Raw genomic sequence first — 23,968 nt, 5'->3', positions numbered from 1 at the left:
GTATGTGTGTATAGAGAGGGGCATATTTATGTATATGAAAATGTGTCATAAGAGAAAATAGGAATCTGCACAGAAAGTCCTGACATCTTGAATAAATGTATACTGACGTTTCTGTTTGATAGCTGCAGTCAGGGGGCAAGAGTGCTTTTTAGAAGAGCTAAGTGAAACCACTTGATCATTGTGAATTACAGATATGGAAGCTATGTCTGTTAACTGTAAATTGAACACTTTGACTGGAACTGCTTTTCTACTTGCAGACTCTGGCAAAAGAGCATCGGATGAAACTTCTGCAGCAGCAACAGGAAGTGGCAGGTCTCTCTAAACAGCTGGAACATGTCATGAATTTTTCCAAATGGGCAGTTTCCAGTGGGAGCAGCACCGCACTACTGTACAGCAAACGCTTGGTAAGGTTAGGAAGGTAGCTCTCCATTTACTTAAAGACTACAGTTAAGGCAGATACACATGCACATGCTTGTCAGTAATAGTAGGGAATTAGACTTTTTAATGACTTTCTACTAACTGTAATATTTGTATATAATTTTTCATGGTTTTCTCTTAAACATAAATACAGAATGTTTCTAATAGTTCAGCTTTCTGGTCATGATTCATACAGCTCTATGTTCATGACCATAGAATTGCTGTAGATCTGCAGAAGTAGCAACAACTTTTGTCTGAAGTGAAAACCATGAAGCTGTGAAACACTAGGAGAAATGTTGTGTGTCTTACGTCATCACTGAGGTTCTTTTCAGTACTTGTTACAGCTGCTGAGTTCAGAGAAGGATGGTATTTATATATTGTAAAATCTGATATCCAGCACATTAATGTAAAAAATAATGTATTGCTTTGTTCTGTCATGCTTCTTTCCCACTAACAGTCTTCAAAAACTGATAAAAATTAAGTTGAGGCTTTTGATTTTTCATGCAAACAGTTATGACGCTAAATGTTTCAATGCTATAATGACCCTTAAGATCTCAGTGCATGTGCTCTCACTAAGCTGACTGCTCATGATGAACAGAAATCCTAAAAGACTTAAGATAAAAAACAAACAAAAAGCTGACCATGATTTGCCCAGAGATTACTAGGTTGTACAAACCTGATGACGGAAATCTGTGGCAATATTGAGGAAAGACGCTAGATCATTTTTTCCAGTTCCTATGACTGGATCACAAAGCTTTTTCTTTATTTTCTCATTGATTAGTTGAGAACCCACTGGGGGATGGGTTTGTTGGTTTGGGGGTTTGTTGTTGTGTTTTGGTGGTGGTGTTTCTTTTTTTTAATACTCATTAAAATGCTGTAGGCTAGAGCAGATGCTGGTATATTATTTGGTTTTAGTGGTGGTGTTTCTTTTTTTAATACCCATTAAAATGCTGTAGGCTAGAGCAGATACTGGTATATTACTTGGTTTTATCAACTTCAAGTAGTTAAATTCATTGTCCCGCCTTATGCTGCCTCAGCAATTCAGATTTTTTAATTGAATAGAGAAAAAGGGTATCAAACTGAGTCATGTTGTTTATAATTGCTTAGTGTTGCTGCAAGGACTTCTGCTATGTAAGAAAACAAGTTATATGTTGCAGCATCTTAATTTTCTAAATTATCATCATACAGTTGAAGAAAAAGATCATCTAGCCCATAAAGCCTCAGCAGATGAGAAATATGTTTCAAAAGAACAGCTGAGCTTTAGGCAGCTGATTTTTTGCTGAAAGTAGGTGCTGCCTGGGAGTTGAGTAGCTAACCTGTCTGTGGACATCTGGGAAATCTGTTCCTGAATAGTGATGCATAGAGGAGCATGTGAGACTTTTGCTCCAGCATATTCAACCACTTGAAACTAGGAAGGAGGAATGCTCAGCAGACTTAAATGCAGACTTACAGCCAGGAGGCTGTGTCAACTTCAGGGAAATAGCACACTAAACTGTTTGCAGAAAGACATCAGTTTCCCAGCCTCGTCTTCTAGCACAAACATAACACCAGTAGCTACCACTATTACTGATAGTCTAGTCATGAATTTATCTACAATATATGTGTGTGCACAATAGGAGAAATATATGGAACGAACTATGACAAGAACTGTGTGCAACTGGTATTGGTGACAGGACAAGTGACTAGAATTTCTGTAGTGTAGTATATATGATTCCGGTAGTGTATGCAGAAATCCCAGGAAATCTATATTCAAAATATTAGTGCACTTAAAATTTTCCATATCCATTAAAAAAAAACTTAAGTCTAAATGTTTTTTGTATCTGATCTAAAACTGACCTGCCTAAAATTGAAAGAAGAAATGCATAAACTGGAAGCTCTTACAAAACTGCTGTAAAAGATAACTAGTGTCATTTTAAAGGGGTAAGATGATTTTGCCAAGTATGTCTCTTGACCTTTTCCTGGAAGTAATCTGTTATTCAAGAAGAAAAGTGTTGCAGTCTTATAAATTTTTTCTCTATCTGCTCTGTGTTATTCTAAAATTAGTGCCTGTGTTAGATTTTTCTTATGAAACAACTGCAAGAAAATATTTTCTTTCTAGGAACTAGATAAATACTGAGCATTTGGTAGAACATTTTGCTTGTGTGATGTAATCGTAGTCCAGTGCTTTGGAACCAAGGAGTTGTAAGAGTCTGAAAATATCTTTGAATCTGAGAGTTTTCAAAGACAAAGTTTATAAAATCTATTCTTTGACTCTCAAAGAAAACTTAGATTTAATAAAAGGGAAAATTTCCTGTGATGATACTTGTTCCCAAAAGGATGAGATACTTTTATTTGAAAGAAAAATGAATGAACTAACATAGGTTTGGGGGGATACAGCAATGGTTATGTGAATCAGTAAGAAGAAACTTCACTTGTAAGTCGTTCAAGTCATTCAATGTAATGACCAAATTTGTAGAAGGATATTTATTTCTACAGTAGAGGAGAAAAAATGATTTTTTTTTTGGCAGTAGTTGATTGCATTTTAAAGCTATTTTAGGAATAAGGGAAAGATGTTAAGAATACCTTTTTTATTTGTACCTTGGACAAATGTCTCTATCGTGCACCTCAGTTCTCTGGGGGCTCATTCAGAGCTTTCTGTTGTTTTCTAGGGGGTGGGTGGAGTGTCTGCTTTTTTGTTGTTGTTATGGTTTTGTGTTGTGGGTTTTTTTTTCCAAGACCTCTTATGCTGTTTTGGTACGTGGCTCCAGCCCCAGAGGAAAAAAAAAATCTATGTTTGTTCCTGTTCTAGATTACATATCGACTACGGTATCTTCTCCGAGCAAGGTGTGATGCTTCACCAGTGACTAACAATACCATCCAGTTTCACTGTGATCCTAGCTTCTGGGCTCAAAATATTTTCAATCTAGGTATGATAAAACTTTATTAGCCCTTTGGCATCCTTATCCTATTTGGGAAGCAGCTTTCTTTTTGTGACAATAAGTAGCCTTCACACTATTCATTTCTTGGTTTACTTTGTTAGATTTATTTCCTTACCTGCAGAAGACATTTGAAGAGTGTTGTATGGGAAAAAGTATTACTTATGAATACTTATGATAAAGTATTAACAAACTTACCTTGCTTGAATGGCATATGTGATGGTCAAAATAGCAGCTTTCAGTTTCCTGGGCAATACACATGTCCTCTGCCTTCTGAAACAAGGAACATAATCTATAACTCTACTTCACATCTTAAGAAAGGGTTCCAGAAGTCAGTCTCATTCTGCATCTTCCAGCTCTTTCTTCTACTTCAGTCTCATCTTCCCGAGCTGAAACCCATAGCAGCAGCAGCAGCATATGTTCAAGAGCCCCGATTTGCTCCCTTATGCTGAATAATAAGCCTTGGAGGACTGAGATGAAAGGAAAGAGAGAATGATGAAGAAGAATAGGGAAGAGAACACTACTTTTTGACAGTTTCCTGGCTTTTAGATTGCCTTTCCTGAAGTTGTGGGGTGGAATTCAGGAGAAAGCATGTTTTTAGCAGAGTTGCAAATGTACTTCATCTTCATTATCCTAATAGGTTTTGATCTAGTCTCCAAACTGGTCTTCACATTTATCTTAACAGCTGTAAGTTGCTAGGGTTTTATGATACTGATGAATCCCAGAACCTGGAAGCTTTTCAGGTAGCCTGCTTGTGTGATTGCCTGAAAGCCTGAGTTTAATGGAGATAAGCATCCTAGGAACTCATCAGCTTAAGAGCAGGAATTAAAGCTTTGGGGTCTTTTTGAGGATTTTTACTGCTGTCATGCTTCCTTTCATTCTCCACTGTTACTTTGATTTGAGTTTTTCTGTCATCTGTAGAATGCTTTGCAGGATACCTGTGGGACGACTACTGCCTTTCATCAGAAAGTGCAGTGAGCTCTACAAATGTACAGAGAGGTGCAAATGCACATTTCTCTACAAAGGCAGTGAAAGAAAGCGTTATGGCAGTGCTTTAAGGCCAGCAAGCACCTTTCCCCATACACCAGGACATTACATGGTTAGCAAGGAAATTCTCCAAGTTCCTGCTTTGTAAATAATTTTCTTTGGGAAAGGAATCTAAAGTGAATCTCTTGTTCCCAGACATTAACTGTCAGGCTGTGCGGTGATAACTGTGAACTGCTGATGAACTGAGACCACGCTTGTCAAGAGAGGTCTTTTTCTTGTGTTTGGTTTTGGGGCTCTTTTTTGTTTATTTAATGAGCTGCCTAAATGTGTTCCCTTAAATTCTGAAAAGTGCTGCAATAAAAATGGCACCTATATCAATCAGCATAGGAGTGCTTGTAATTAAGTGATGGATAAAACCAGAATACATTTATCTGTCTGGTTTCAGAAATCACAGCCTTTATGCTGTTACATTTGTGATCAGACATGTTCAGTTTCTGTAGATGAACCAGACTGAAGAACCACTAAAGTCTGAGTAAAGAAACAGATTACTTTGGGAATGGCTTGAATTCTAGTTAGGCTGCCTGTTGTTGACAATATGATTAACATCTCTATACTAATAGGATAATTGTCTTATGGATTTCAGAATGTATTTAAGAAAAATCACAACATTTCAACTGTTTTAATTCCACAAATTCTATGATAGCCCACAGTTTTCTAGAATAATGGAAGGGAATCATTCTCTGTAGTACCTTTGGGTAAGTAGCTATACCACAGATGTTAAATCTGGAAATATTTTTGCAATTGTAATTAGACTTGGAGAGAACAGAATAGAAGTGCTGTATGGGTTTGATAGTTGAGTGTAGTACAGTCAATACCGTTCTTTTTCAAAGTAACTCCTTTTCTAGAGAAAGAAAATAAAACAGATCCATCTTGACTGTAGTGAAATAAAAAATACAACTGTATAGGGGAAACAGTATTATTCATTTGCATTTTTCTTTGCTCACTTTATGGGAAACATTGACTAGACCTGTTACAGGATTAATGAAAGGTATTAGGCAATAGGTTGGTAGGTATTTTCCATTTTGTTTAGCATATTTAATATTTTTGTTAATGACTGATGTGGTAGAACCTTAATTAAAGTGTATGCAACACCAAAATTACCAAGTGTCAATATGAAAACAGTATTGTTGATGTTAGCTTTCTGCCCTGCTCTGCACTACAGTAAATTGGCTGGCCTAGACTCCCTCTGTGCCTGTGTCTAGATAGGGACTAGAGTCATGCTACTTGTATAGCTTCTCAGCTCTTGAGATGAAAAAGAGGACTATAAAATGCAAGAAGTTTTCTTGTTCAGATAATCTATCCCAAAATGAGCCAGGCTAAACTGCACAGGATCCACAGAAACTGATGAATATGAGAAGTGGCATAGGGTGATTTCAAGTTCTGCTGTAATAGGGATTGTCAAATTGTCATGTGGCGTTGCCCACCTCGTGAAATGAACTCTCCTGGGAAGCAGCCTTAAATGTCTGGGAGAGAAGAGAGTATGAGGTGTCTTATCTCCCACTGTATTGAAAAGCTGTTGTGCAACCTTTTACAGAACACTGGAATTTTTGTAACTCTTGGTCTTGGACCACAACTTTCCCTACTTCACTCCATTTTAAATAAAGAAAGCGTCTTTGTCTGTTCCTGTACAAACAATATGCTATTCCACTGAATCAAATCAACTCTCTTCTAGTTGGAATTCATGTTTCTTGGATGAGGTAGCCTGAATTTTACCTGAGTTTCATGTAATCACACTATATATCTCTTCAGATAAAATCTCTCACCCAGCATTAATCTCTAAAAATTAACTGTCCAGTCAAATTTCCTTCTAAGTCAGTGGAGAGAGAGAAAGCATCTCCTGGAGGTGCCCATCACATCCTAGAATTGGTGGGGTGTGACAACTGAGAGTATCATTTCAGTATTCCACGATGTTGACTCAGAGGCCAGAAGGAATCACAGTACCTTTAAGTTTTATGATACAGTTAAAACTTTTTGTCAAATGATTGGCTCAGGATACTCTGTCCCATTGAAACTTTGTTCCCGTGCTCTTCTGGAAGCTATAGAGAAGGCTACAGCACAAGACAGTTTGCTATAAAATGCAACCGTTTTCTTTCAGGCGAACAAAATAAATGGAGTCTCTATCTCCCATTTATCCATTCTTTACATTACAGTAATGAATGATGACTACATGATATAAAAGGAACTAACTGTGAAAAATAGCATTTCTGTTAACTGCTGTATTCTGGTATTGATTTTGTTTAAACTAGGTTCTTTAGTAATTGAAGATAAAGAAACCCCACCACATATGCCCAAGAGCCCTGTGATGGAAACAAACTTACAGCCACCAGGCAGTTTACCTTCAAACCAGCTGTCGAAGTTCCCAACGCAGATAAGCTTAGCTCAGCTCCGACTCCAGCATATGCAGCAACAGGTTATGGCTCAGAGGCAGCAAGCTCAACGCAGAGCAGGTCCAGTAAGTTTACCAAATCCAAGAATGCCAGGAGCCATGCAGCAGCCTCCTGCTTCTCATCAGGTAGGTTATGACTATTTCCAGAGAAGACTCTTTTTTCCATGGCATTGAAGGAAAAAGTAAAGAAAGATAAGAACAAAAGAAGAAGTTAAATCTAGATCCATAACTTCAGACAGCATCACCTTCAGCACATGTCTATGTAAATGGGTTGGGTAACATTTTCTTTGCTGAGAACTGAATGGGCATTTTAAACTTGTCTGGTAAAATGTGTGGTAGCACTTAGCCTGTTTTTGTTCGTAAAAAAAATCATATGGAATCCAACCATATATAGTACTGAGCTATACTTTGTATTTTCGCCAAATGATTAAAAAGTGAATCTGCTATTAATTTTCTTCCAAGGCTTTTTTTGCATAAAACTCTGTTATTCTGCTGTGTAACTTTCAAAGTTGGAGATACTCTCACTGGCTCCTGTGATGTAGCTGCATTTATTATACTAGAATAATTCAAAACCATCTACCAGGTTTTGTTTTTAACATTGAAAATCAATGTGTAGTGTGATCATTCAGATAAATGGTATGATCCTATTAGTTTGCATCTGATTTGTTAAAGAGTTTCAGAAGTTTAAAAGGCTACTTGGAGTTGGTAAAAATTTCTGGAACATTGAATAGATGTCAGCTAACTTGTAGAATTGTTTGTTTTCATGCAGGCACCTCCGCGCTTGATTCATTTTCAGAATCATAGCTCCAAGTCCAATGGTTCATCTCTTCCTGCACAACAAATGAGATTTCCCCAAAATCAGAACCTACCACGGCAAGCAATAAAGCCCAACCCATTGCAAATGGCATTCTTGGCACAGCAAGCTATAAAACAGGTAAAGCTTCTTTCCTTTTTTCACTTGCCTGTAGAAAAAAAAATCAAATGTGCTTTTTATCATCTTACTTTTATATTATGTTTCTAGAGTGCTTTTCAATTAGAACAGAGACTGCGTTTTTCTCTATGACAAGATACCCACGGTTTTCTTAATGAGATAACTGTCAAGTTTCTTTCAGTTTGACAGTTCTAAGCAGCTGAAGCATTATGGAAGTGAGCCACTGTGCGTACTGTGTAGGTGTTTCTTTCCTTTGTTTGCTATTACTGTGATTTCTGGCTGCTTGTGCAAAACTTAATATGGCCATGGTCTGCACGCTACAATCAGTGAATAGACAAAATAGAAAATCCCACTATTTAGCTTGATGTTACTGACTTCACTAGGAACCAGGTAAAAGCTTGACTAAAAAGCTGTAGCTGCCACCATTCTCTAGAGTATGCCAAATCTGAACTTTTGCAGATGAGGAGAGAAAAGAAAGTCCACAACTGTGGGACCTCTGCTGTGTAAGACTGATCAATACCCAGCTAATCAGCAGTTGAAATGGGGCAGAAGAAGCAAAAGTGTCATATGTTTTCTGGATGTTCAGGAAGGCAAATCTTCATTAAAGAGCATATTAACACATGAGGAGTTAGGTATGTGGAAGGAAAGAGAAAACCATGTCACTAGAGGTAAGCAGGCCAGAATCAAATGAATCTGATCTGTGACCTGAGAAGCAGAGTAACACCTTTCATGTTTGCAATGCTTATGATGTCAGACAACTAATTCCAACTAAATTGAAGCAAGCAGTACAGTATCTAAGAGAACCTGTAGTGACAAAAACTAAGTCATTTCTATTCTGTGCCTCTGAAAAGAAGATTGGCCTGTCTGCAAGCCTTTCTTTCAAGTATTTTCATTATCTAGTAATTTCTTTCTGAAGCTAGAAACCAGTAAATAGAATGACTGACTAAAAAGGATTTTAGCAGAGTCAAATTTTGCCTGTGGTTGCCATGAAATTCCATTAAAGTCATTGAAAACTGCATATGTCTAAATGAGAAAGAAATTTAGTCTGACTTGACTGTGCACTTCATATCATGGTGTTAAGCGTATATGTGGGTGGAGATCCAGCCAGCATTTCAAATTCTTAATCACTTTAAGTTGTTAAGGGAAGCACAACATGAAATACTTGATGCCATCCAAGTGACACTATAGCTATTTACTTAATAAGGCACTGGAGCAGTTGTGCATTCAGCCTATTATCTGTAATGCTTTTATTTCACTAAAACTGTTACATTTCTCCCACAACACTGTCGATGCAGCATAAAATATTAATAGACACTTAACATTGAGATACAGCTTTGAATTCACGTTCATTTCTTCTGTGAATAGTTTTCAACTACTTGTCATCTCCCTTTGTCTTTTAAGATTGGTTCTTGAAATCAGATAACTTCAGAGTAAATCAGGATTCAGCTTCCTGAACCAAGCTGCTTGTTTAACTGCTGAGTTAGAACTGGTATATGCAATTGATGTGCTCTGTTGAAAAAAAAAACCCAAACAACAATGCTGAATTGTGGATTATCGTCTTTTCTTTTTAGTGGCAGATTGGTAGTGGACAAACTTCAACTGCGCTTTCAACTGCAAGCAGCACAACATCTACTCCATCCAGCCCCACAGTCACGAGTGCTGTAGGATGTGATGGGAAGACATACGGTCCCCCTGTGATAGATTTGAGTTCTCCAGTGGGTAGCTCCTACAATCTACCATCTCTTCCTGATGTAAGTGTAACATAAGAACAGTTTTATGGATTCTATTTGAAGTAAGTCTTAATGTTTGTAAGAAGTAGAAACATTTGACTGAAATTCTTGCTCTGCTTGTCAGAGTGAGGCAGTTCCAGAAAACAGCGATGCAGGATTACCTACGTGTTTCCGGCAATATTCAGAACTCTTCTGGGAGACAGCAGTTAGGACAACTAAGAAAAATAACTTTGCAGGTTGAAATTGTAATTGGACTTGTTTGCTTGGATGCAGTATATTTGTCCCCCGCCCCCCATAACGATGCTAAAAAAATGCGTTAGCTTAGCTTTCTTTTACCAGTGTGCATAGATAGCACTGGTTTGCTGATGTTATTTTTATATCTTTCCCTTTTGCTACTTTTTTCTTCATGTTATCTTCTAACATGCCTGTGAGCCAGTGATAGAAGGAACATCATAAGATCATCTTTCCTTAAGCTTCTAAACTTCTTTTCATAGTTTCTTCTGATTGGTGTTTGTCAGAGATCCACATTAGAGCTGCTGAGTTTTAATTATTTGGCTTCATTCTTTCAAATAACTGCCAAGCCTATTTTTGTGGTCTAAGGTTTTGTAGGTATCTGAAACGTCATGGTTTTCTAGTCATAACTTGCTGTTAACTCCTTGTGTCTCCTAGCTGTCTTGTTCTCACCAATAAACTCACAGATAAGTGTTGTATTTTCTAAGAGTACATACAGTACAGAATCACAGTATCTGTCAGGCTTAAAAGGTGAACTACACAGCGCGATCATAAAACTATGTGAGACATTTTAGCATACTGATTTTTGTGCACAGTATTGTGAACTCTTCTACTTCTATATGGTTGTTTGTGCTATTAAGATACATGGCCCAAATCCCTGTAGATATGCTGACCTAGCAGAGACTTCTGCATCCACTTCAGCTAAGTCTAGCTTTTAAATAGAAATTTCAGTGGCCAATGAAGTTGATACCAGTGGATTTTTGAGGCATCTGGTAATTGAGAAAACTGATAGCAAGGTGACCTATTTTCTTACCATAAATCTCATATATATTGCAAAAAACCCTAACATTTAAAAAGGTCATTTCTCTTTATCAAACCAGAATGTGTAATTTTTACAGAAAGTTAGAATGGTAAATTGGGAGCCCGACAGTTCAGTTGTCTGGCCTGGGCTGTGGGTGGAAAGAGCAAGTGTTGGTTTGCTGTTTGCATTTTGAGTCAATATGCATGGCACCTGCCCAGAATGTATGTGGGACAGAAAGAACTGTCACAGAACGGTCAGGGTTGGAAGGGACCTCTGCAGATCATCTGGTCCAACCCCCTGCTAAAGCAGGCTCACCCACAGCAGGTTGCACAGTCACATCCAGGCAGGTTTTGAATGTCTCCAGAGAAGGAGACCCCACAGTCTCTCTGCGGAGCCTGTTCTGGCGGTGTGTTACCCTCAAGGTAAAGAAGTTTTTCCTCATGGAAACTTCCTTTGTTGCAGTTTGTGCCCGTTGCCCCTTGCCCTGTCACTGGGCACCACTGAAAAGAGCCTGGCCCCATCCTCCTGGCACTCGCCCTTAAGATATTAGTAGACACTGATAGGATCCCCTCAGCCTTCTCCTCTCCAGGCTCCACAGGCCCAGCTCTCTCAGCCTTTCCCCACGAGGGAGATGCTCCAGTCCCCTAATTACCTTGGCAGCCCTCTGCTGGACCCTCCCCAGCAGTTCCCTGTCTCCCTTGAACTGGGGAGCCCGGCACTGGGCACAGCACTCCAGGTGCGGCCCCACCAGGGCAGAGCAGAGGGGCAGGATCACCTCCCTCACCTGCTGGCCATGCTCCTCCTGATGCAGCCCAGGGTCCCACTGGCCACCTTGGGCACACGGGCACACGGCTGGCTCGTGGGCAACTTGCTGTCCACCAGGACTCCCAGGTCCTTCTCCGCAGAGCCGCCTCCCAGCAGGTCAGCCCCAGCTTGTGCTGGTGCGTGGGGCTGTTCCTCCCTGGGGGCAGGACCCTGAACTTGCCTTTGGTGAACTCCATCAGGTTCCTCTCTGCCCAACGCTCCAGCCTGTCCAGGTCTCGCTGAATGGCAGCACAGCCTCTGGTGTATCACCTGTATCACCTGCTCCTCCCAGCTCTGTATCTTCAGCAAACTTGCTGAGGGCACACTCTGTCCCTTCATCCAGGTCATGCACAAGTAAGTTGAGCAGGACCGGACCCAGTGCTGACCCGTGGGGAACACCACTGGCTACAGACTTCTGTGCTGCTGGTCCAGCCCTCTGAGCTCTGCCATTCAGCCAGTTCTCAGCCCAGCTCGCTGCCCACTCATTTAATCCACACTTCCTGAGCTCATGTATAAGGATGTCCTTTGAGGTTTTTTCCAGTCCTGTCAAACACTGGTGGATTAAGGTATATTGCTTTTATAGAGTGTATATATAGAGTATATGAACATGTCAAAAGAAAGTGTGGAGATAAGAATTCATCTCTTACTTCAATGTGTGAAAGCTACCTGTCTGATGTAAGCCTTCTCTGTAGCTGATGGAGAAAAATTGGCACTTACAGAATCATCTGATCTTAAAATGAAGCACTAGATTTGGGCATTTCTTTTCTTTTTAGAGAAAGTAAGATGATCCGTTTTAAAGTAACGGCCTCAATTTTTGGGTGGCTAAAGTTAGGCGGAATGCCTTTTGGTTTTTATCTTCAAAATAACAGTATGGCAGAGGCATGGAGTGGGATTTTGTTGTGGGGTTTTTTTCCCCCCTCTCAACACTAACTGCTTCCCCTCTCTTCCCCGTGTTTTAGATTGATTGTTCAGGAAACATCACACTGGATAACGTAAGGAAGGATGGCACGGCAGAGCAGAATCAGCCAAAACCCCCTTTGAACAGAACTGTGCAGTCACCAAATTCATCGGTACCATCACCAGGCCTCTCAGGTAATTGGAATGTGGTGCAATTTTCTGTTAAGTATTATAATAGAATAATCTAATGCAGCCATTTAAACAATGATATCAGAATTAGTTACTTGTATTTTATATTGAAGACAAGAAATATGAAAATGAAGGCAAAGTTGTAGAAATCCTCGTAGGAGGTAAAGAGACTATTTTAGCATTGTGAACAAAAGGTAAGTGCCCAGATCTTAAAAAACCATGGAGGGAAAAACAGCAGATTTCAGCAAATTGCATAGAAATCCATAGAAAAACGGCAATCTTAGGGGTACTCCAAATGAAAACCTAGAAGCTGTGGTAAGAGGCAAGTATTTAAAAAGCAAGACAGGATGTAACAGGAGACAGTGGCTACAAATGGTGACTTGGGAAGTTCACTTTGGACATTAGAAAATTTTTTTCACTGGAAGGGTAGAGCAGCACTGACAGAACTTGACCAGAGAAGTTACTGTTATGTGTAGCTAAATGTGGTAGACTTGAAGGACCCAGGGGATTCCTGTCACCATGCCTGGTGGCAATCAGCAGCTGCTCCTTACTCCCATTTCCTGATCTGATCTGTAGTGAGGCTATGCTCATGTAGTGAACATGAATTCCCAATAAGCACTCGTGTAACGTTCATGTACTTGCATGGCATTCACACACTTGGGCAGATTAGCTGAGACAGGAGGATAATGCATTCACAGACAGCCCACTCTGGTTTCTCAGGACCAGTGCTCAGCAAAGATGTCCTTCACAAGTCTTTCAGCTATCTTGTCCCCAGACCTTTGGTCTCTCTCATACCTGGTCCCAGACTTCCTACTTGCTGGCTCATCTGGCTTAAAGTTTCCTAGCAGATCTCCTAGAATGTAATAAGGTAAGACAAAACAAACTGCAGCAATCAGGTGGAGTGGTCAGCCAGGCAAAGGTACTGACCTGTCAGCCTGCTTACATGCAGTGCGCCCTTTTTTAGTCCTCTCCTTCCCCCTATTATCCCATGCTTCTCATCCTCTCATAAATTTGTTTAAATGAGATATGGGTTAAATAAATGACACTGCAGGAGAAATTTTCCCCAAAACCTGTTTGAGTTCTCTGAGTCAAATCTCAGACGTGGCACAGAACTGTGTTTTGTTCTAATCTGATTCTTCTATCCTAGGAGGAGTCAGTGTGACAAACATACACCCTCCAATTCGTTCACCCAGTGCCTCCAGTGTTGGGAGCAGAGAGAGGTAAGGAAAGAGTGGGAGAGAAGAAAATGTAACTTCCACCTCCATACAACATGCCTCAATCTCTTCTCTCATTAATGTATATAGAAGTCAATTTGCCTCACTGACCTGGTTTTGGCTGGGATAGAGTTAATTTTCTTCCCAGTAGCTGGTACAGTTCTGTGTTTTGGGTTTAGTGTGAGAATATTGTTGATAACACACTGATGTTTTAGTTATTGCTGAGTAGTGCTTACTCTTAAGGACTTTTCGGTTTCCCATGCTCTGCCAGTGAGCAGGTGCACAAGAAGCTGGGGGGGGAACACAGCCAGGACAGCTGACCTGAACTAGCCGAAGGGATATTCCATACCATAGAACATTATGCTCAGCATTTATAAACTGGGGGGAGCTGGCTGGGCGCAGCCAATTCCTGCTTTGGGACTGGCTGGGTATCGGTCAGTGGGTGGTGAGCAGTTGTATCGTGCATCACTTGGGGGTTATTTCCCCTTCCTCGGGTTTTATTCCTCTCTCTCCCTCTCCTCTTCATTACAATTCTTGTTATTATTTTTACTTTATTTCAGTTATTAAACTGTTCTTATGTATACCCACGGGTTTTACCACCTTCTGATTCTCTCTCCCATCCCAGCCGGGGGGAGGAGGTCATGGGGAAGTGAGCAAGCAGTTGTGTGGTACTGAGTTGCTGGCTGGGGTTAAACCATGACACTCACCACCTCTGTTAACAGGCCAGGCCTGATGGTTATTACAGCACTCCTTGCATTCAAAAAGTATTAATTTCATTTGTAATGTATTACTAGCACATTTTAAAATGTTTTAACTCTGTAAATGATGGCTAAGTTGGTGTTATTAAAAGTATGCCAATTCTAAATTAGGTTTCAAATTTGGAAAAATCAGCTAAAGGAAAAAGTTGCATGTTGAAAGTCCTCCTGGAACTATAAATGACTTCAGATTTAAGAAACTAATGTTACAAAGAAAGTTATTAAGAATTTTCTGCCATAATACAGTTAGTTAAGTGAGCACTAGATATCTACTGTAAGTCTACACAAATGTTTTTTATCCCTTAGTGATGGAATATTAATGAACAAATAGATTTACACCGTGTTGTTTGAAGAGTGCAGATCCATTAATGTGTTCCAATAAATTAGAGCATGCATCTGACATGAGATTAATTTTTCATGCAGAGAAAAATCAGATGACATCCATCCTACTTTAATTGGAAATGCAGATGCTTTTTAATATAGAATACCCTTTGCTCTACTCCATTTATGTGGTAAATTCTGTGAAGGAGTCTTATGAAATGATTAAATATTTGAAGAGTCTTTTACTTGCATTTAGAAAATGATTCTATCTGCTACTGCTTGAATTTTATTAGATCTAAAATTCTTTGTTATTATGAAAAAAAAAATAAGGTGGCATTTTTGAGGTGGATTGTCCATTCTCATCCTACTATGACTAAACACATGATGCAAGACAGATCTAGTTCTAAAAGTAGGGCCATAGTTTAGGCAGACCTGCAAGGCTGTGAGAAACTCTTCCAAGAAACTTTAAATATGTGTTTTATCTAGCTTGTTCTATTGTGCAGTTTGCAATGATCAGTTCAGCTCTGGAGAAACACTGACCTTCCCCGAAATACAACTGCGTCTCCTCCAAAGTGGGTTGATGTTCACTAGCAGTGCTTTTTTGTCTATGACGTAAAAGAAATGGAGATTATCTGCAAATCTTGCAGTAACGGGAAGTCAAACCATGAATAATTCTCTAGTTCTGGAACTGCACCATTAAAATTTTCCCTTTTTGTAATGCCTTTAATTTGTAATGTAAATAAACTTGGATGTTGTACTCTGTAATAGTAATACTGTAGTGCTCAGGATTCAAAGCAGCAAAATGGATTAGCATCCTGAGGTGTTGGAAAGCATCAGTGTACAAAAGGTGTCCAGGTTTGACTCTTATTATTTTCCATTTTTTCCTGCCTCTTTCTGTCCTTTACAGTTCTGGCTCCTCCAGCAGGCCACCAGGAGCTGATTCTACACACAAAGTCCCGGTTGTTATGTTGGAGCCGATCAGAATTAAACAGGAATCAAGTGCACCAAATGAGAACTTTGATTTCCCAATTGTTATAGTGAAGCAAGAAACGGATGAGGAATCCAGGCCTCGAAATGTAATATTAACAGTTATAAAGATCTCCTTTCTATTTGGAGGGTATTTTGCATTTATGAGGAATAAAATAATTTATTCATAATCTGTTTATTAATAATCCCCTGTTCTTCAGGGGAAAACTATAAAGCTAAGTAAAAAGAAGAGGTGAAAGTCAAAATCAAACTAGCTCTTCTGCCAGTTCAAATAATTAACTGGTGCAATCACGCTGCTTTTATCCATTGAAAACCTAGGCAGGCCGGAAATAGCTTGTAAACATCATATTTTCGTGTGGTGCTAGGAAGTGTTTCTAATCATCGTGCAGTAATACACTTAAATAAGGTCGCTAGACTTTGGGGGCACCACAGATTAGGTTTTTAATTAGTAGAGCAGTAAATAGCCTTTCATAGCTAATTTCTTGTGGTTAGTTATCTGATGTTATAGTATGATAGTAATTTTTGCATGCATGTTGCAAACTTGTATGGCTGCTTGCATGTAAGTTTGTTATTCTGGTCAGTTTACTTGTTGTTGGGGTCATGTAAATGTGCATAAACATTACAGCCTAGCTTCCTTCGTTTCTTGTTACAGGCCACCTTTTCAAGAAGCATACTTACTTCGTTGCTGTTAGATAGCAATCATAATTCCACTTCTGATGAAGCGGTCGTAAGAACAGATGCACCAGACAGCACAGATGATCAGCCAGGGATACTGCAGGAGAACACATCCAGTGGGAAGACAGGGTGGATAGGACCCTCCCACATTGGGGAGGGCAGAAAAGAGGATGATCCCAATGAAGATTGGTGTGCAGTATGTCAAAATGGAGGGGAGCTCCTTTGCTGTGAGAAGTGTCCCAAAGTGTTCCATCTTTCTTGTCATGTCCCTACATTGATGAGCTTTCCAAGGTAATTATGACCCCTTTAATTCCATCTAAACTTGCATTAAAAGACATAAGCTTTGCATTGGAAAACCCAGTACAAGAAGTGTCAGTCTCAAAGGAAGCAGTGTCGTCTTTGAAGTCTTGAATCCAGAAGTTTTATTAACTGGTGATAATTGGAATTTATATTGAAACTTCAGTTTAACTTTGTTGTGACTGCAAAATCTATAATAAAATTCTTCGCTAGTTTGACAATTAAGCGAGATCACTTAAATCTAGGGCATCTATTATTAAAACTGGGCCACAGAATTACCAATCTGTCATAAAAATTTTTTAAGAGTGACAGAAAGGTTTTACATAACAATAATGATAATGATAATAGAAATATCTAAGCTAATATCATATTAAATATATTATTTACTATAGTGCTAAACATGACTACACTCCAAGCATCAGATGTAGTGACTGACGTCTTCTAGTAACATCTCCTTCGATGCTGAAACAAGCAGTAGGCTTTCTTGATTGGCTGTTACAAAACAACTACTCAGTTTCTTGAGTTTCAAAATAAAGTCTTAAAATAGGTTGTGGTTATAAGCATTACTGACATTTGCTTCTGGAATTAGTGTCTTTGATTAAAATAAATGGCATTTAGCAATGTTCCAACTTGGAAATGCCATGCAATAAGCTTATTAGTATTAAAGGATAAAAACATCTGTCATAACATGCTCATTGTTTAATGCTTTTATAAATATTAGCTTTACTTATTAAATATCAGCATAGTTTGCTGATGTAAAATATTTGGGTAACAACTTAGTTTCATACATTTATCATCTCTGTGCTACTCTGAACTAGCATACTTCCACAAGTATACCTGCTCTTTTAAATGTCACTTGAAATGGCATTTCAATGCCATAATTTTATGCCACTATTCAATGGCATAAAATGTTGTTCTTACCTTTTGAAACTTTAGAGTTGATATTTTTTAAAAAAGTAAAGGTTGACTATGTTACAGCTTTGAGCCATAAGCAAAACTCAGTAAAGTTACAGTAAACACGTAAACATTTATGCCTTTCTGACAAGACAAAAAAAAATCTTTAAGCAGGTAGATAAATATGTATTTACAAGTCTTTGTTTTTATTAAAATTAAAGCTTCAAGAATTAAGTCTTTAAAATGTCTCTTTTTTACTGGATTGTTCTGTGGAAACTGAAATGACGATGTCTAGGGGCAAGGGAGCCAAAACCAACTTTTCTGACAAGTGTTCAGATCTGTAAGCGTACATATTAATTAATACAAGTGCGTGTTTTCCTGGGCTTCAGAACGACAATTAGCTTGTTTCCTCCTGGCTTCATATGTATGAGGTTTTTGTTCTCATCTTTGTGGATTGGTTTGGGGTTTTTTTTCAGCTGTAGCTGTCTGCTTAACAAACTTTGGTCTCTTAGCATTAGTTCCTTCAAACACACAAAATAATTCCTTTTTTGTTACGTCAGCAATGTCAGGCTACTTCTTTCATAATTGCTTTTTGTTCTTGCTTCAGGTGAATAAAACGATTTCATAGAATCATAGAATGGGTTGGGTTGGAAGGGACCTTTAAAGGTCATTTTGTCCAACCCCCTGCAATGAGCAGGGTTGTCTTCAACTAGATCAGGTTGCTCAAAGCACCATCCAACCTGACTTTGAATGTTTCCAGAGATGGAGCATCTGCAGCGTCTCTGGGCAACTTGTTCCAGTGTTTCACTACTCTCATTATAAAAGATTTCTTCCTTATATCTAGCCTGAATCTACCTTCCTTTAATTTAAAACTATTACCCCTTGTCCTATCACTGTTTCCCTATAGATTCACAAGGTCACTGCATCTTTTTTTCTTCACTCCAACCCACCACACTCTTCCTGATTCTTGGATATTTAAATACGTCATTCCTCCATCATTCCTGTGTTTCTTATTTTCTTCTGTCGTAAGATCTTTAGATCATGGCCTGTATCAATTTTTGTATGTCTACTACATCATTTCTGTGATACTAGTCCGAGCACAGGGGTGAAGCTGTCATATAAGTAACTTCATCAAGTTAAGACATTAGAGGGTGTAAGTCTCTGAGGTAAAATGCCCTTTAACCACTACTGTATGCTAAAACTAGCACATGGTGGAAGTCTTGGGATTACTCTGAATAAAAAACAATAAGATTTTTTTTTCTTTTAACTTTAAAGGTCTTCAGCCTTACTATCGAAATGAATTAAAAGGTGCTGCAGAAACTATTTCCCATTTACAAAGATGTTATTATAACACACCTCTGAGTAAACACATGCAGTTAGATCGCCTAACTGGTTATTGCTGAATTCTTTCTGCAGTCTCAGAAGTACAATTCAGCCCTCTTGTGGTTATCTGCAGCCATGCAAGTTGCTTTGTTTGTGGAGAACTATATTAAAAACATGGACTCTTCATACATTTTTCAAAACTGGGACGTTCACAAATTGTAATAGAGAATCAGTGACTGTAGCTTGCAGAAATAATTTTTTCATAATATTAATGCTGTCATTTAAATTTATAGGATTTTCCTAGACCAGCTGATATTATCAGGCACATCTGGAAGTTTTAGGGACTAAAGAATTTCCAGTTTTCAAAAAAAAAATCTTGTCTAGGGTGATCTATGTAGAGCAGTAATATGTTGTAGATCAAGCTTGTAGAAAGAATATATAGTTCTTGCCATATCATATTAACACTTTTCCTTCTGTTTGGCCTATATGATTCCTTCAGTCTGTAGATAGGAAACAGAGCTCTTAATACTGCTTTGCTTGAATCCTGTATGCTCAAGTGAAACAGTTCAGTACTGACAAAGATAAACACCATCTGTCTATTATGAAAAACCATTTTTCTGTTATGACATCACTGATGATGCCTGTGGCATTAAAAAGGAAACAAAGTTCTAATAAAGCTTTTTTTACCAGCAGTCTCTGCCTTTTGTAGTGTTTAAAAAACCAGCAAGGACAAAGCAATGCAAGGCAGAAAAAAATCACCCCACAAATGAGGAACTGACCCAGAAATGTGTTGAAAGCCTTTTATCAAGAGCGTGCTACGCCACTGAGGTCAATGTGTCTGTTTGTCTTTAGCGGAGAGTGGATTTGTACGTTCTGTCGGGATTTGTCCAAGCCAGAAGTTGAATATGACTGTGATAAACCTGCTCAGAGCTCTGAAAAAAGAAAATTGGAAGACACTGTGGGTTTGGCACCGATAGACCGTAGGGTAAGGCTAACATGAGTACTGTCTTGCTGCCTCTTGTATTCTGAAATGTATGCATCTTTTAAAAAGTGATGGCAAAAAAGGAGAATTAAACTCTTTAAATAAGCTCAGAGATCATAACAGCTTTCATGCTGAACAACACATGCTTGGATGTCTGAAAAGTGGTTGTGATCTGGGACTGTGTTCTAGGAATTGCCAAGTGCTGTTCCTAACAGAGCGCTGGTGCACAGTCACATTGCATTGAGAATTTTTTTCTTTGTGCTTTCCAAATTTGACATAGATTGATGTTATCAACTAATGGTTTTAGTCTTTAAAGCACTTTATCAACATCCTTTTAAAAAATCAAGGTGGTTCTTTCTCAGTGAAGATATACAGAGATGCAATACTGATCCTGCAGAGATTAACACAAGTCTCTGGGAATAACTGCTATCCTTCGGCAGCTTTGAATGTTCCTGGTGGACAAGCTACAAAGCAAACAGTGGATCCCCAATTCTTGTCTTTCCCTAAAAATTAAAAGAAAAAATGGTGCCTTTGAGCAGACAGTTGAACTGCTTGACAGAATCATTTGGAATCTTGGCAGTTTTGGAGGGGGTTTTTGCCTTTTTTGATTTTTCTTGTTTCTTCGTAGTTATTATTATTCAAAACTTTTTTAAAGCAGTTTTGAGCTGTATTGGAAACTTTCAGCAGTGTATTACTTGGCTTCAGTTGGCAACTTGTGTAAATACACTGAAATTATTGTCTTATTTGGGGTCTTAGTCTATTTGTAGAACCATTATTTACAAGTGCTGCTATCTGAAAGGAAAAAAGCTAGCTCTGTGCGTATTTTGCTTTAAATGTAAGCTATGAAAATGTAAGTCCTGTAAATACTCTGATAAAGGATCAGCAAGCTTAAAATCACACAAAAACGATTTTTAAAATCTCTTTCGAGGCCTAAGATCTGGTTTAATATATTTGAATACACAAAGAAAAGATACACCTTCCCACTGCTAAGAAAAAGCACTGTAGGCTTTGCAGTTATCAGAGTGGTTATACCCAGATCAGGAAAAATATTATTGCTGTCTCTGAATATTTGTAAAGCACTAAGAGCCACGCATGCTTTTTTATTCCCTGGAATGTATGCTGGGCTCAGCAAATGCTGAATAACACTGTTAGTAACTTATGAGGTTTCATAGCATGCATTTGAGAGTTGATAATGATGCATCTATTGCAGAGAAGGAATGCTGTAGGCCACTAGTTATGACTGTTAATCTTGCTTCCAAATACAGTTTCTGTGCTCACTTTTCTGCTTATGGCCTGAGGGAGTACTGAGCATCTGTTTCATATTTTCTGTAGTTTATTTCAGAACAAATCGTGTAGGATTCTCTAATTACTTGGGTATATATTTTTCTTGACACAGAAGTGCGAAAGACTGCTGCTCTACCTCTACTGTCATGAAATGAGTCTTGCTTTTCAAGATCCAGTTCCTCTCACAGTATGTACCTCACTTTCCATTTTATGTTAGTAGCATAATTGGCATGTTTCTAATGGCATTTTAATGTCCTATCACAGTGCGTTATCAGAAGTCAAGTTTCCCAGACATTAACCATATTAAACATGTTCAATTTTATTGAAACTATCTGAAGGGGAGTTAAAAGTTGAAGCATTAGGTGAGAAGGGGATTTACTATGAAAATTCCCTAAGAAAAAGACACAAAAAGTGAGTTCTAACACTGTCTGCTGGTCTCACAATGCTGAGTGATACTACTAAAAAGGTGAATTGGGATGCATTTGGGTTTTTTAGAAATTACCTGATTTTGAGTATTAGGGTGCTCCATAGTAGTAATATGAAATTGAATTTCTTACTATTAACGTGAAATTTATTAGCTTAAAATGGCAAACAATACCTGGGTACTTTAGAAGTCCAAGGATGCACAGAAGAGTTACCTGTGTGATCAGACGAAAAGTACCTCTTTTATGTTCTTCAAGACAAGTCAATGTGAAAAGAATTCATTAATAAATAACGTGCTCCTATACACCATTTCTACTCCATTTGAATAATAATTTTTCCAAAAAACATTCCACAGAGTCTGATAATAAGAAATGGGCCAAGAGATTGATTAATCACATGATGGTCATGTATTACTAAGTGCAGGTATTATAGCATTTATCTTAAAATGTGAATCTAGTTAAAAAATACTATCATTGGCTATCGTATCTTATTTTCTGATTTTTAATTATTTCTAAAGAAGGAATAAACCTTAATCCTACAACCACAATTTGAGTGCCGAAGTCATTGTTATCACTGAGATTTTCCACCATTTCCAAGGACATATTTCATGACCAAAATTCTTTTTGAGCAACCCATGTACCATCTTTCTTTGAGTGGGTTGCCAAAGTTATCATACGGTAGTCTTGAGAGTGAAACTTAATAGTTGTCTCATTTGACTACGTCCAAAAATAATGTCCAAATCATTTGCTCTATCGTATGTAGTCAATGTAGGTGGGGTTTTTCATTTGTCTTTATTTTATTTTAAAATAGGCATTGGGAGGAGTATATTTTTACCAGCAAAACTAGGATGTCACTGTTACTCCAGGAACTGTTTGCATGTATGTTGAAAGTACAATTGTTATATCTTACAATTGTGCTTTGAAGATGAGACTAAACCTTGCCTTCTTCCTCAGAGCTAAAGGTTTGTAAAACAATAAGTAACAATGATCATGACTGCATTTGTTAAAAAAATTTATTCTCCATTTAGGTTCCTGATTACTACAAAATAATCAAAAAGCCTATGGACTTGTCAACCATCAAGAAGAGACTTGAAGTGACCAATTCATTCTACACAAAGCCAGAAGATTTTGTGGCTGATTTCAGACTGATTTTCCAAAACTGTGCTGAATTTAATGAGGTTAGAAAAGTAGATACTTTTACCAGGTTTTGTAGGCTTAGTTGCTTTCCAGAAAATTGCAGTGGGGGTACAACTTACAACACGATTTATTGTGTTAAACTTACTTTGATGATGAGACTGCAGTGAAAACAGAGATCACATTTGAAACTACTGTGGTGTTAGATGACTATGCAGTGGAGATAGAAGGAAGGAGGATTGTAACAAACGTGGTTGTCAAGCCTTGCATTGGAACAGGCTGCCCAGGGAAGCGGTTGAGTCACCATCCCTGGAGGTATTTAGAAGAGTTGTAGATGTGGTGCTTAGGGGCATGGTTAGTGGTGGACCTGGCAGCGCTAAGTTACCATTCGGGCTTGATGATCTTAAAGGTCTTTTCCAACCTAAACAATTCTACGATTCTACGTTAGCTGAATGGCAGGACAGCAGCTAAAGAATAAGAAAATTGTTTATCATAGAAGTTAATGGTGGGCATTTGATTTAAAAATTGGTTTAGTCCTTCTTGCCTCAGATCTTAAATTCAGCGGGACTTTTATTCTGGGAAGGCTGTCCTCACCCTTATGATTTCTAGTTGCATGTTGAATGATTGCTATTATTCCTCACTGCACATAAGGAACACATGGTGAAAAAGGGATGCAGGTACTGAGTGGACCACAAAATGAGAGAAAATTATTTTGGGAATAAAGGCTTCTCTAAGTGATTTCAATGAGGTTCTCATGCAGTCACCCTTGACAGCTGGGAATACTTCCTGTCATGGTGATCTCTGCTTTAGGAAACTGATCAGCCGTGGTGGCTATGAAAGACTTTAGGACTCGGTAGTCTTCCAGGCTACAGTCATCAGCTATCCTGGTAATATTTTCACCGTAATTAAAAGGTCTGTAAGCTTGAGAAATTCTAACATTTCCAGCAGTTATTCCAAAACATTTTAACAGACTGAAGGCACACCTATATGTTTCAGAGCATAACCCAACTTCTGTTTCTGGGTTTACTTTTTTCAGTCAGGATTCAAGGGGGTTTAGAATCTCTTTATATAGCTTTCAGAACCCAGGCAGTTGCCTTTTGCAGTTGTCTTCTGTGATGATCCATCAGAGAGAACAGTCATTGGGGGTGTTGGCCAAAAGATCTGTCCTCATCCTCTGTTTTGCAGGCCTGTGCTCTTTGGGAAGGTGTGTTCCACAGGTGCCATCCTTACTGCTGATTGTCTTGGGGTTTTTTTATGTAGTTTGTAGAAGTACCTAAAAGACCTGATGTGATCTAAGTATAAACCTATGTTGTGATGCATTGATGTTGTTA

The 23,968-nt window shown here is 38.5% G+C and overlaps 1 protein-coding gene across 1 annotated transcript in view; it reads left to right on the top strand.

Moving 5' to 3' along the window:
* TRIM24 (tripartite motif containing 24) overlaps nt 1–23,968 on the top strand; it is a 64,220-nt gene that overhangs the window by 37,707 nt on the left and 2,545 nt on the right. Inside the window, exons 7-18 of the mRNA XM_037387532.1 lie at nt 258–404; nt 3,206–3,323; nt 6,626–6,891; nt 7,535–7,699; nt 9,268–9,447; nt 12,223–12,355; nt 13,497–13,569; nt 15,547–15,715; nt 16,279–16,592; nt 19,668–19,800; nt 21,194–21,268; nt 22,532–22,681. Coding sequence (XP_037243429.1) covers nt 258–404; nt 3,206–3,323; nt 6,626–6,891; nt 7,535–7,699; nt 9,268–9,447; nt 12,223–12,355; nt 13,497–13,569; nt 15,547–15,715; nt 16,279–16,592; nt 19,668–19,800; nt 21,194–21,268; nt 22,532–22,681 — 1,923 coding nt within the window. The remainder of the gene's footprint in view (nt 1–257; nt 405–3,205; nt 3,324–6,625; nt 6,892–7,534; nt 7,700–9,267; nt 9,448–12,222; nt 12,356–13,496; nt 13,570–15,546; nt 15,716–16,278; nt 16,593–19,667; nt 19,801–21,193; nt 21,269–22,531; nt 22,682–23,968) is intronic.

Source organism: Falco rusticolus, chromosome 5 (assembly GCF_015220075.1).
Source record: "Falco rusticolus isolate bFalRus1 chromosome 5, bFalRus1.pri, whole genome shotgun sequence".
NCBI lineage: Eukaryota > Metazoa > Chordata > Aves > Falconiformes > Falconidae > Falco > Falco rusticolus.
This window is presented reverse-complemented; position numbering and strand designations above follow the sequence as displayed.